This window comes from Quercus suber, unplaced genomic scaffold, assembly GCF_002906115.3.
Source record: "Quercus suber isolate HL8 unplaced genomic scaffold, Cork oak 2.0 scaffold_45, whole genome shotgun sequence".
Classification (NCBI taxonomy): domain Eukaryota; kingdom Viridiplantae; phylum Streptophyta; class Magnoliopsida; order Fagales; family Fagaceae; genus Quercus; species Quercus suber.
In genome coordinates, this window is record NW_027069510.1 from 55,571 (window position 1) to 68,038 (window position 12,468).

The 12,468-nt window shown below is 36.0% G+C and overlaps 2 protein-coding genes across 5 annotated transcripts; one reads left to right on the forward strand and one right to left on the reverse strand.

Moving 5' to 3' along the window:
- Positions 1–404: 404 nt before the first annotated feature.
- Positions 405–4,818, forward strand: LOC112020931 (LRR receptor-like serine/threonine-protein kinase RPK2). 2 transcript variants are annotated; one of them, XM_024053510.2, is made up of 3 exons: positions 405–4,015; positions 4,321–4,432; positions 4,554–4,818. In XM_024053510.2, exon 1 carries the CDS (start codon positions 753–755, stop codon positions 3,933–3,935), a length of 3,183 nt encoding a protein of 1,060 aa, XP_023909278.2. In that variant the 5' UTR covers positions 405–752; the 3' UTR covers positions 3,936–4,015; positions 4,321–4,432; positions 4,554–4,818. The 2 variants fall into 2 exon arrangements, with proteins under 2 accessions (XP_023909278.2, XP_023909272.2); XM_024053504.2 differs by having other exon boundaries at positions 4,365–4,432.
- Positions 4,819–4,841: 23 nt separating this feature from the next.
- On the reverse strand, positions 4,842–12,413 carry LOC112021051 (uncharacterized). Of its 3 annotated transcripts, XM_024053620.2 has the most exons (15): positions 12,038–12,413; positions 11,260–11,354; positions 11,065–11,178; positions 10,737–10,841; positions 10,504–10,575; positions 9,572–9,684; positions 9,060–9,194; positions 8,555–8,626; positions 8,077–8,164; positions 7,910–7,981; positions 7,719–7,819; positions 7,200–7,317; positions 6,549–6,608; positions 6,300–6,410; positions 4,846–5,487 (listed from the first exon to the last, which is right to left on the reverse strand). In XM_024053620.2, the coding sequence occupies exons 1-15, from the start codon at positions 12,132–12,134 to the stop codon at positions 5,392–5,394; spliced, it is 1,449 nt and encodes a 482-aa protein (XP_023909388.2). In that variant the 5' UTR covers positions 12,135–12,413; the 3' UTR covers positions 4,846–5,391. The 3 variants fall into 3 exon arrangements, with proteins under 3 accessions (XP_065627581.1, XP_023909388.2, XP_065627582.1); XM_065771509.1 differs by lacking the exon at positions 6,300–6,410 and having other exon boundaries at positions 4,842–5,487; XM_065771510.1 differs by lacking the exon at positions 4,846–5,487 and having other exon boundaries at positions 6,328–6,413.
- Positions 12,414–12,468: the final 55 nt, after the last annotated feature.

Below are 12,468 nucleotides of genomic sequence, written 5' to 3' on the forward strand. Positions count from 1 at the left end.
AAATATGAAGTATAATTTAGAGTGGTAAAGTATTATTTCCCTTAATTGATCCTGGGTTTAATTTGTGTTGTGAGTTGATATGTGGGCTTGATTTGGGCATAGATTTAGATTGAGGTTCTATTTGTTTGCAAATAAGGCAGAGGAAAACTATAGGGAAAAAAAATATTGAATGTTTAAAAAAAAATTGAATATTCAAAAATAAAATTTAGAAGCGTTTTGAAAAATAATTAATTAAATTATAAAAATAGGTTCGAGAGAAAATGTAACATAAACCAATGTGAATGCAATCTAACTTTTATACTTTCTAGTCTCTAGTAGCATTACTCTAAGTTTGAATTTGAAATATTAAAAGGCAAAAAAAAAAAAAAAAAAAAAAAAAAAAAGGGGGTCATGCATGTGAGACAAACACCATTCTGTACAACTTCCCGGTCCTTTCGCCGGCTATTCTTTGTCTTGTTGCACATTAGCCTCTGCTAAAAAGTGCTTATCCCAACTTTTACTTCTTTCTCTCCTCTTTATCTCTGGACACAAACTCTTTCTACTCTTACAAAACCTTACTCAACACACTAGCAAACACAGCAACACCAAACAAACCAGAAACAAATCTTACTATAATCTCTTTCTTTCTTTCAAACAAAGCTTTACAGCTTTTCACTTTGCTCTTTCACTCACAACAAAGAAGCACTTGCTGACATTTGCTGCAACACTACTTTCTTTCTTTCTTTCTTTCTTACTTGACAACAATAATTACAATGCCTCTTCCATGGCTTCTAATCTTTTTTTTCTCTTCCTTCACCAACCCACCTCTCATCACTTCTTCAATCCTCTTTCCCAGTGACGCATTGTCCCTCCTGAGCTTCAAAAACTCCATCACTCTTGACCCTTCTAACCTCCTCTCCACATGGACCCCATCCACCAACCACTGCCACTGGTATGGCATCACTTGCCACAGCGACAGAGTCATCTCCTTAAACCTCACTAACACTTTGGCCAAAGACTCTGCTCTCTCTGGAACACTCTCAGCTTCCATTGCAAACCTCACCCAGCTCAGAACTTTGTCCATTCCCAACAACATGTTCTTTGGTGAAATCCCAGGTAGCAGCATCGGAAAGCTTCGGTATTTGGAGGTTCTTGAGCTTCAAGGTAACAACTTTTCAGGAAATATTCCGACCCAGATAACCCGTCTTTACTATCTTAGCTTGGTAAATTTGTCCCATAATTCACTTTCGGGTCCCATACCCAATAGACTGATTGGTTTGAGAAATTTACGAGTTGTTGATTTGTCCCATAATCAGCTCTCTGGTAGAATTAAAATTATTGTAGATAGTTTGAGTAAATGTGAGTTGTTGAATCATTTGAGGCTTTCTCACAACTTTCTGACTGATTCTATTCCACCTGAGATTGGAAATTGTTGGAATTTGAGGACCCTTTTGCTTGATTGGAACATTTTTGAAGGCCGGATCCCGGCCGCGATTGGCCAGATTTCTGAGCTCCGGGTTCTGGATGTTTCTAGAAATAGCCTAACTGGTAAGATCCCACAAGAGCTTGGCAATTGCAGGAAGTTGTCTGTTCTTGTGTTGACTAAGGTTGACTCTGGGCCTGGTTACAATGAGGATAGCTTGTTGGATAGTTATAGAGTTGAATTCAATGCCTTTTTTGGGGGTGTTCCTTCTGAGGTCTTGTTGCTTCCCAGCTTACAGGTTTTGTGGGCGCCTAGAGCGAATCTTGGTGGCCGGTTACCTGGTAATTGGAGTGATTTGTGCTCGCTGAGAGTCCTCAATTTGGGGCAGAATTATATCACTGGTGTGGTACCTGAAAGTCTGGGGTTGTGTAAGAATCTCAGTTTCTTGGATTTGAGTTCAAACACTTTGCTGGGATACCTCCCTACTCAAATGCGGGTTCCGTGTATGGTCTACTTCAATGTCAGCCGGAACAACATATCTGGTTTTCTTCCAAGGTTTGAGAATGGCAGTTGTGATGCTTCCATGATGATCTCTTATGGGCAATATCCTAATAACCTAGATAAGGAAGATATTCAAAATGCCTACTTTAACATTCCTGTTTGGGGTTCTCAGAAGAATACCTTTTATGGACTGGGGTTGGGAGAGAATAATGAAATCATTCATGATTTTAGTTGGAATAGCCTCACTGGTTCACTACCTTTGTTCTCTCTAGGCGAAGGGTTGTTCACAACTAATTTAAAGTTCACATACAGATTGTTACTGAATGATAACAAGTTCAATGGGAAACTTCCTGGCCAAATAGTTTCAAACTGTAATGATCTGGATAGCTTTTTGGTTAACTTGAGTGCAAACCAACTATCTGGTGAACTTCATCAAGCACTACTTCTTGACTGTCTACAGCTGAAAGAATTTGAAGCAGCACAGAATCAGATCGGTGGATCAATTAGCCCTGGTATTGGTGGCTCTATGATGCTTCAACGTATTGACTTAAGTGGAAATAAACTGTCTGGACCTCTTCCTTATCAATTGGGGAATCTGAAAAATCTGAGATGGATGTTTCTAGGAGGAAACAAGTTAACAGGAGGAATCCCTTTTCAATTAGGTAAATTGACTTCTCTTTTGGTTTTGGACTTATCTCAAAATGCTCTAAGAGGAACTATCCCTGCAAGTTTGACAAATGCCTCAAGTCTTGAAATCGTGTTGCTCGATCACAATGGGCTTTATGGGGACATACCTTCGTCTTTCTCAACACTAACTAATCTTACCAAACTGGATGTTTCTTTCAACAACCTTTCTGGTCATATCCCACATCTTCAGCTCCTGAGTGATTGTGATTACTTCCGAGGGAATAGATATCTGAATTCTTGCCCAGATTTATACTCTGCCCCACCCACTGGGCTTCCGGTTTCACCTGAAGTTCAAAATTCGCCCAAACAAAGAAAATTGAAGACTTCCATAATTGCTGCTGTCACCTCTACTTCTGTTGTACTATGTATACTCCTAGTAACAGTTCTTGTCATTATTTTTGGGAGGAGAAAGCTTGGTAGACTCGCTAGCTTGAGAAGGAAAGTAGTAGTGACCTTTGCAGATTCTCCAGTTGAACTGAATTATGATAATGTGGTTAGAGCTACTGGGAATTTCAGCATGCAGAATCTTATAGGTGCAGGTGGCTTTGGGTCAACTTACAAGGCAGAATTGGTCCCAGGTTTCCTTGTAGCTGTGAAGAGGCTCTCTATAGGTAGGTTTCAAGGCATTCAACAATTTGATGCAGAGATAAGAACATTAGGAAGAGTTCGACACAAGCACCTTGTAACTCTTATTGGATATTATGGGGGAGAGGCTGAAATGTTCCTAATTTACAATTATCTTTCTGGTGGAAACCTTGAATCCTTCATACACAACAGGTCAGCCAATAATGTACAGTGGCCAGTTGTCTACAAGATCGCAATTCACATAGCACAGGCTCTTGCTTTCCTTCACTACTCCTGTGTTCCTCGAATAGTTCATCGGGACATAAAACCTAGCAACATCCTGCTTGATGAGGAGCTTAATGCCTATCTGTCGGACTTTGGGTTGGCTAGGCTCCTCGAAGTATCTGAGACCCATGCCACTACAGATGTTGCAGGCACCTTTGGGTATGTAGCACCAGAATATGCAACCACATGCAGGGTTTCTGACAAATCAGATGTTTATAGCTTTGGTGTTGTTCTGTTGGAACTGATCTCAGGGAAAAAGTCACTTGACCCATCATTTTCTGAGTATGGGAATGGGTTCAATATTGTGGCATGGGCCAAGTTGTTGACCAATGAAAGTCGTTCTTCTGAGCTTTTCTCTCCTGAATTATGGGAAACAGGGCCTAAGGATAACCTGTTAGGACTCTTGAGGATTGCATCAACTTGCACAGCAGAGGCACTTTCTGCTCGGCCATCAATGAAGCAGGTTCTTGATAAATTGAGACAGTTGAAAAATTAAAAACGACACACATTAACTAGCACTGGATTGTGATGGGAAGGTGAAGTTGCTCATGTCTACAGGATATTCCTTTCACTGAGGTGATCAACCTCGTCTAGAAGCTCATTTTAGAAAATGCTTATGTCATAATGCAATATTTGTGCACGCACACACGCATGCATACATACACATTATATACATGAAGATAAACTTGAAAATTTTTATATAACAAATTTCACGTGAATAATGACATCGAATACCTTTAAGTATTCTGCTTATTTTCTCACTTCAAATCAGTATAATAAATGCACATGTAATCTTGTTCATGTTTCATTATATACAATCTGTTGGTGTGTGTGCTTGCACAATGTTCACTTCTTATGTTAAAATTGGGATATATTGACAGGGCAATGAGATGTGACTTTGTAAATTTTCTGGGATTGTGTATAGGTAAGATTCCAGTGGAATTGTGGCTGCCAGGACTCATGTCTTCATAATCCATCTTGCCCACGATTAAGGTTGTAAATGGTTTCCATGAAGAACTTTCTTTTTAGTCTTTAATCTGAGTTTATACTATGTTGATTTTCTTAAGCTTCGTTATTAAAACTTTTTACCCCTTTTCTACGAAATCAATTGCAGGTTATTGCAGCGGTAGAGCTTATGAAATCTTCACCTGAAATTTGTGGTGTACAAATCAGTCGTTGGGACTCATTATAACCATTGCAGTGGGCCTATTTATTTCATTGCAATGGACCTATTCACAGGATTCAACAATTTGAAACTGTCAACATATAAATACTCATTGTATATAGAAAATCTCTTTGTAATTACTTTACCTGATGAAATATCACTCTATGCAATTTCTTACCCCAAGTCAGCTTTAAAATGGCTGAGTTAAGATCAATGTGCATGGCTTTGGTTTACTTAATTAGATTATCCACATCATATGCACAACAAGTGATAGTTTTGTTTCTCTTTTCTTGGTTATCTGATCAAATCTATAATGTGGCAACCATTATAAAGAGATTTGGGGCCAGCAATATTATCCAATCTGAAGCCAATTAAGGTATTACATTTCTTTAATAAATGAAGAATGAAACTCAGCCAAATATCATCTTTTCAAACAAATAGATTTTAGCATTGCTAATAGAATCAAAAATCTGGAAACTTTAGACTGATGGGCTACAAAATATGTTACATTTCAAATGAACAATGAAACTTTGTACATATAGACTCATGAAAATTGAACTTCCAGTCCCTGGGGCACTGGCTTGGCAGTTGGTGGTAGGTTGGATGGGTTAGGCAATGTCTTAGATTCAATCTCACCAAGCAAAAAAGAAGAGTACCAAAAAATTTATACATTCTTTGTCAGTATTGGGTGCTTGAAAGCAGAATATCACCTCTAGACCATCAGACTCTACGCTGAAGCAGAAGAGGAAAAAGAAAGAAGCCTTCCAGACAGCATCAAAGAATGCTGTCACTGTTTAGCAGTAAGAACAACCTCCTCCGTGGTGGTGCCGATGATCTCATTAGCATGCTTCAAATCTACGCATACATAGCTTCCCTTAGAATCCTAAGATCAATTACTCTCCAAGTTAGAAGAGGCACTAAGCCCACAACACAAACACAACGAAAAAGCAGAGAGGGAAATATGCATTACAAAGAATAGAGTGGAGAGAATTAAATCCTCTGGTAGGGACACCATTATTGCTTGTGTAGATTTTAATTTAATAATGAGTAATAGTTTAAGGGGTCATTGTCTAGTATGACGTTGAAAGTCCTGCGCTGTTAAGCGCTAGTGCCCAAGTTGGTTGTTGAGAAAAGGCCTTAAATAGATATGTTAAAACTGCTGTGAAGAGGCCTTAATGTAAATATGTTAGAACTGCCGCTAGACGTTCCCTCCTACAATCTTGTTTTGGCAGGACCAAAATTGCGTGACGGCCACTTAACTAAAATCAGTTTAACCCTCATATAGGCACACAATGAAAGGAGGAATAGACTATAAAGTATACACTTCCATTGAGAAAAGTACAATTTTCACACACACAACAACAATCAACTGTTCATGTAAATGGGATCATTCACATGAATGCCAGAATAAATCTGCCTACTCTGTATGATAATAACTTCTTACTGATATGAGCAAAAGAAAAATGGATTAGTCCCTCCTTATTTCCATTGCTTATAAAATCACTTTAAATAAAAATCAAAGGTCCAAATATACGAGATCTTTGAGAAATTTATTAAATCAGTGAATATTTATTGCATGTAGAAGACAGACTCAACATACTGATGGTAACATTGCACTGAAATTGTCAATTTGATAGAAAATTAAATTAAAAAAAAAAAAGTAAAAGAAAAATAAGAAAGGAAAGAAAATCTCACCTGAGCAACGATTCCTAATTTCTCTAACTTTTGAACAGCATCATCAACATCAAAATTACAGCTTTCATTAAATTCTTTCTTAATAAGTTCCTCACACCACACATCAAGATCCTACTTAAGATTTCCACAAAGTTACAAGTCAGAAATGCCTTAAAGAACCTACATTTCCTCTACGAATCATGAATTGAAAAAAAAAAAAAAAAAAAAAGAGAGAAGAAGAAAAGAAATCAGCATCAAAGCTATGCTTACCTGTCTAGTAGCTTTTCCCCACTTCATCAGCATAAAGAATGAAAGGATTACCTCTTTGACCTGGACATACAAATGAGCTAGTGTAAGCATTTGGAGGTTGTTCTTCATCAAGTTTGAGAAACAAGTAATAGACTTGGTGGCTTCGAGAAAAAATATCACGAAAAATGCTTTTGGAATTTATTTATCACTATAACTTAAATTTGAAACGCAGCTAAAATATCAAATATGTGGAGCATGTTTCCCAAGTGCAGAATATGATCGTTCCCACAAATTAGTAATGATTCTATATTTTGATCCTTAACATAAGGAAATTATAACCCTGTTGCCTAAAATTCACTGTAAATTGAACAAAAATAAAATAAAATAGGCCTGTAATCAAAATTTGCTGTGAACAATAGGTTTACTAACATGGTGTAGAGCAATTGACTCTCAAGTCTTGGCTTTGCCATTTTTATCTTAATTCCCCATTTCTTTTCTTCCATATGCATGTGCTTGGGCTTGGTGTTAGCTTGATATACATTGCCAGGACTGTTTCATAATAACTTGTGTTTTTGGAAAAATTGGTTTCCTTAATTTAGTGATATTATATACAAATTATAAGATATATTTTTTGTATATTGACTGGCAAAAAAATTCTAGCATCCTACTTACTTCCTGTTGAATCACCTCATCGCACAAGTGAAGAAGAGTTCCCCTTCCACTATCTAGTTGTTTGTCATACACAGACTGTGTGATTAGGCTCTGATATGTAACTAAGTTTCGCTGAAACCTGCTTGTAATATTAAAAATTAGCCTGTTAAATAAGTAGGAAGTTGTAGAAAGATTATTTTAACAAGAGCAAACTAGAGTATACAAGTAGAGGTATATATCAATTATAGCCAGGCATATAACAGAAAAACTAGAAAATATGTAGCAGAATCCCTGTCCCAAACATGATTTAGAGTAATGTCCAACCAAGGAGAAATCCTCCTCAGCAAGTTACTCTGATCTAGTTGTACACATCTAACATATGGAAAAGGTCCAGCTTAGTTTATTTTCTGAGCAGTCCCATTCGATGTCAGATGTGATCAACACCCATAATCTATGCCATATATCCATAGCATCCAGATCCAGAAACACAATCACTGACATGCACACATTTAAACACATAGGAAGAGGAAGATACTTTACGAGAAATATGTTTTGACACAGTAACCGATCACTGCTGAGAGGATAGCAAATATGACCCGGATATCTGCTTTGGGCATGCTAAGTGAACTAATAACAGTAACCTGATAAAAAAGATTATGCATGTTAGCAAGAAGAACCAAAAAATAACAACCATGAAGTACATTAAATTTCATGGATATGCAATAACTGACCAGTCCTATTACTGCAGAAACAAGGAATTTGACCCAGTCCATCGGAGTTAAACTTGGATTTCTCTTTTCTGGCTGTTAAAGGATAAACTTCCCACATCTGGTTAGAGAGACAGAAGGGCAGGGGGACAGAGAGAGAGCGAGAGAAGAGAATAAAACTAAAAACTCACAAGTACAATTTCCAAATCAGCCATTGGAATGTTCTTGAAATGCTTCACATATATACCCCGTTTATTTTCCTTTTTGGTATTTGCCCGCCTACAGATTTACATTTCCATTAGAAAATGGTGATTTATTTTTCATGATATTTAAAAAATTAGAATTGCATATCATAGACAAAGAGCCGGTAAGTTTGAAGGAAATAAGAATGAATTCCAGCCCTCATGACTGAATCATCTATAAAAGTATCTCTGTTACGCAACAAATCCTTCTCAAAGTGCCTTCATTTGGAACAAAGTGAAAATTCAAAATTCTCAAAATAAGAGACAACCATAAATATGCTTTTGACAATTTTTTTGACAACCACAAGTTTATTGCTCTTTTGTTCAATAAGGAAAATCAACTTGATTTGAGTGAGATAAATATATGCTTCCATACAGCCATCTAAAACCACTAACTCAAGAAAAATTACATAAAAAAAGCCAATACCTGTAGACAACAATAATTCTATCAAATGTGGGTTCTTGAATTGTAATCTTGCTCAGCAGCTTTGAAAAAATACTGGGACAGACAGAAGAAAGACATCATAAATTATAAGAAATCCTAGTTAAGTAACTCCAACAACACATATGTCCATTTTTAGGTTGATAAACCAGATTGCTGAAATCATTGCCGGGCTAGACTATATATCTATATAAGCACCAATGGAAGGATTTAAATTTCTGCAATCTTCCATGAAAAAATTGCAGTTTAGCCTTTGAAAAAATCTCAGCAAAATTGATGTATAACCACATATAATTTGAACACAAGTGTAAACTAATTATAAGTAAGCCAATTCTTTCAATTGGAAATTTTCCATGTTGGCATTTCTTTATCACTTTTTTCTTTCCTGGTTGGTAAGTTTTAAACCTAAGACCTACCCCAATCTTTTAACACTTCAGCCAAAATCAGACCATAAATAACTAAATCTGAATTATCAAGTTGCCATTTGAACCTGAGTTTCATATTTTCAACACGGATCCGTTCAACATATAAGTCATCTTGGTCTGCTTCAGTGCTAATTTCAATAGATTCTTTTTTATCATTTTTAAACTGTGGCCTTGACTTTCTGAACAAAACTCTTTTCAACCTGCCACAAAAAAGAAACAGACTAATTATAGCAATTCACAAAATAAATACAGAAGGATGAGAGCTCAGATTTATATTGAAAACAGTTCACATACTAAATGCAAAAAAAAAAAGAGAGCTCAGACTTATATAGTGAAAGCAGATTCACATACTAAATACAACTCTCAAATCAGGTAAGTTCAGATTTCAAGAACAAATATTGATCACTAATATCCCTAGGTCGATGTAATAGCTCAATAACACAAACAATTGAATATTAATAATAACATTCCAGTATAGCTAAATGTCTGAAATAAGCAATATTGCAGAATATTTAGGTTATTGTATTGCAATCCAATAGAAGCAGTCACTTTCAGACACATCAATATAAGTACATACCCAGTCACTTTCAGAAAACATCTCCACACACGCACAATAATCGTATTTACTTTGGATTTGAAAAAGTAACCAGTTGTATGATCAATCCCAATGCCACGTCTGAAGATTATGTACTAGAAGGAAAAAGATGGATCACATCAGTTCTATGAGAGAGAGAGAGAGAGAGCACCCTTGACTTCAAACAAGTATATAAGGTAAAAAAGGAGAATGGTATTCCATTACTACATTCATTACAACTATTGTGCCTCCAATTATCTGGGGGCCAACCATAGTGCATTTGCAATTACTTATAAAAAAAACTTGCATTCAACAAAGAACTATATAGTCCTTTTTTATTATATATTTAAGTAAAAGTTTTCTTGAAAAAAAGAGGAGAGACCTCGTGTACACATTAATAAGATTCTAGTCACCAACATGCCAAACTTGATTGCATGACTTTCGTCTGGCAATAAGCTTTTATCTTGTAAAGATGTCATTTGAGTATTTGACACATCACAACTTTTAATGTAGTTTGATATCATACAAAAAATTTAATGATGACCTCAAAATCATTTCTTTGAGGAAATTCATAGAGTTACTTTATTTCGAAAGGTGGTTATTGTCTTAGAAGTGCAGAAAAATAGTAGATTATGGTCTGGAGGAGTTTAAGGTTGGTTTATTAGTTCATCAAACTAAGATCATTTTGCAATATTTAAGTGATTTTGAGATAATCAGGTTTTCTGAGTTATATTGGCTCACCAACTTAAGCCAACACAAACTCTCCCACCACCTCTCAAACAAAATAAAATCCAATGAATTATTAATTTCCATACAGATTTTCATTTTTTTAGGGGGGCTGGGGGGTGGTGACAAAGATCAATTCCCACAAAAATAGTCACCCAAAAGGCACATAAATCAAGTTGCAACATCTTAAACTGGATTGAAAGCAATACCTTATCAGCAAAGTATGGAAGGTTGTCATGAGGATGCTTCGTAAAATACATTGTCAAAAGCCTTTTATCAAGCTATATTCAGCCATAATAGAAAATGAAATCAGAAATGCAAAGAAACGTGACAGTTCCCAAATAAACATTTTTACAGATGCTTGACTATACTGTGCATGATGTTTCCAAATGTTGAAATAATGTAATGGGCGGCTATATAGACATGTTAAAGTGTTTCGCACCATAGATTCATTGACTACAATAGGCAGATTTAGGCGATATTGTGCAGAAAGAGCAACCTCAATCTCATCATCTGTTGTTATCCTGAAATTGCTCTTAGCCATCACCTGTATAGAAGGGAAATGTTGGAAAGTTTAGATGAAAGCCAAGTGGACTCAGATTGAAACTCCAAACAATAGATTATTGTAATTTTTTATGATGCCCGATTTGGTTCATTACTGGTACATAGACGACCTAATCTTTTTTCAAATTATAAACAATAGTTTCAAACAAAGAGCAAATAAGAAGACACCTTAAGAATTTCACAAGAAGTTGCAGCAGCCACATTACCTGAAATAAGTGCATCAGGAATTTGATTTCAAATTCATCAACCTCTTTAGGAGTTAGGTTCTGTTGCTCCAATCTCTGGGCCCCATGGATTGGGTCAAATAAGGTGTATAATTGCTGCAATATAACTAATCTGATTAAGAGTTCTGAAAATAGATAAAAATTTTGATCAATGAGGCCTTGAAAAAATGACAATACCATCATATCCTCAAACTGTAGAAGATACCAAGCTCGAATTGTGTATTCAATTCTCTGGCAAAGTTTTAAAAAATCAACTCGGTCAGAAGTTTGTTCTGCACAACATATAGAACTCAATTTCAGTTATACAATAAATAGGATATCATAAATTAATATTGAAAAAAAAAAATTTGCAACTTGGCATGGCATAAGAGAAGATATAATTGAACCTTGTTGCTCTTGGAATCATTTAGTGGTTTCCTATACAAAGGCATAATCAAGTTTAAGTAAATAGCATCTACCTTAGTTCTATATTGTCAAAACAATCTTATATCCCACGTTTTAAAAACATTTAAGAATCAATTTTGCAGCTAAGAAAACCAAAAAAATATTCATCCTTGGAAACTAAAAAGGGAGTTCAGGCATCAAAAAAAAAAAAAAGTTAAAATGTCTAGGTCAGTTGAGCCCAATGCCTGTTGTACCTTGCACTTGTATTGCTTTTACCTTGCACTACCTTAACTAATAAACCTATCTAGCCAGATTATATAAAGCTGATTGTGTACAATAACTATTCTCAAATTTTCTAAATGGTAAAACAGACAATACCCATTTATCAGATGATTCGGAAAAGAAAAGAAAAAGCAATTAATTCCAGCCACCCACAAAAAAGATCACAACACCCTTTAAAGATGGTGAAGAACAATCCCATGCATGCGAATATATGTATACAAATGTATGTAGGAACTCGAATGGTAAGTATGTAGTTATGAATGTAGTGTTAAAGATTTGTAGTAAATACCTAAGAGGTTGGCCAAGGAGCTTATAATCTTTGGCTTCTGGATTGGAATCACTGATTCCCTCTCCAACTGTATGATATCCTTTTTCTTTTTTCCCATCTTGTTGTTTTATTACACCATAAACAACAAGCATAACCCACAACCTTAATTGGTAATAGCTCTCTCTCTCTCTCTCTCTCTCTCTCTCTCTCTCTTCAACCGCCTTGAGAAAAGGAAGAAGAAGAAGAAGAAGCCAAGTAGGCATTGTCTGAGAGAGACAGCCACTCTTTTCGGCGGGAAATTCTTCTTGGTAGTTGCTAATTGTTATATAGTAATGAACAAACTGGACTGCCACGGGTCCTCCTGCGGGTTCGGACACTCTCAACTCACTCCCAGCGGTTTTAGTTTGTTGCTGTTACTGACTTTCAAAAGTGTCTTTTGCTTTAAAACTAAA

What these genes read in the sequence shown, in the direction of transcription:
- LOC112021051 (XM_024053620.2), bottom strand. Translation starts at nt 12,134, where the DNA reads ATGGGAAAAAAGAAAAAGGATATCATACAGTTGGAGAGGGAATCAGTG. An exon ending in TCCTGATGCACTTATTTCAG is followed by an intron (nt 10,842 to 11,064) that starts GTAATGTGGCTG and finishes CCTTCTATACAG; the next exon opens with GTGATGGCTAAGAGCAATTT. An exon ending in AGAATTATTGTTGTCTACAG is followed by an intron (nt 8,165 to 8,554) that starts GTATTGGCTTTT and finishes GTAAATCTGTAG; the next exon opens with GCGGGCAAATACCAAAAAGG.
- LOC112020931 (XM_024053510.2), top strand. Translation starts at nt 753, where the DNA reads ATGCCTCTTCCATGGCTTCTAATCTTTTTTTTCTCTTCCTTCACCAAC.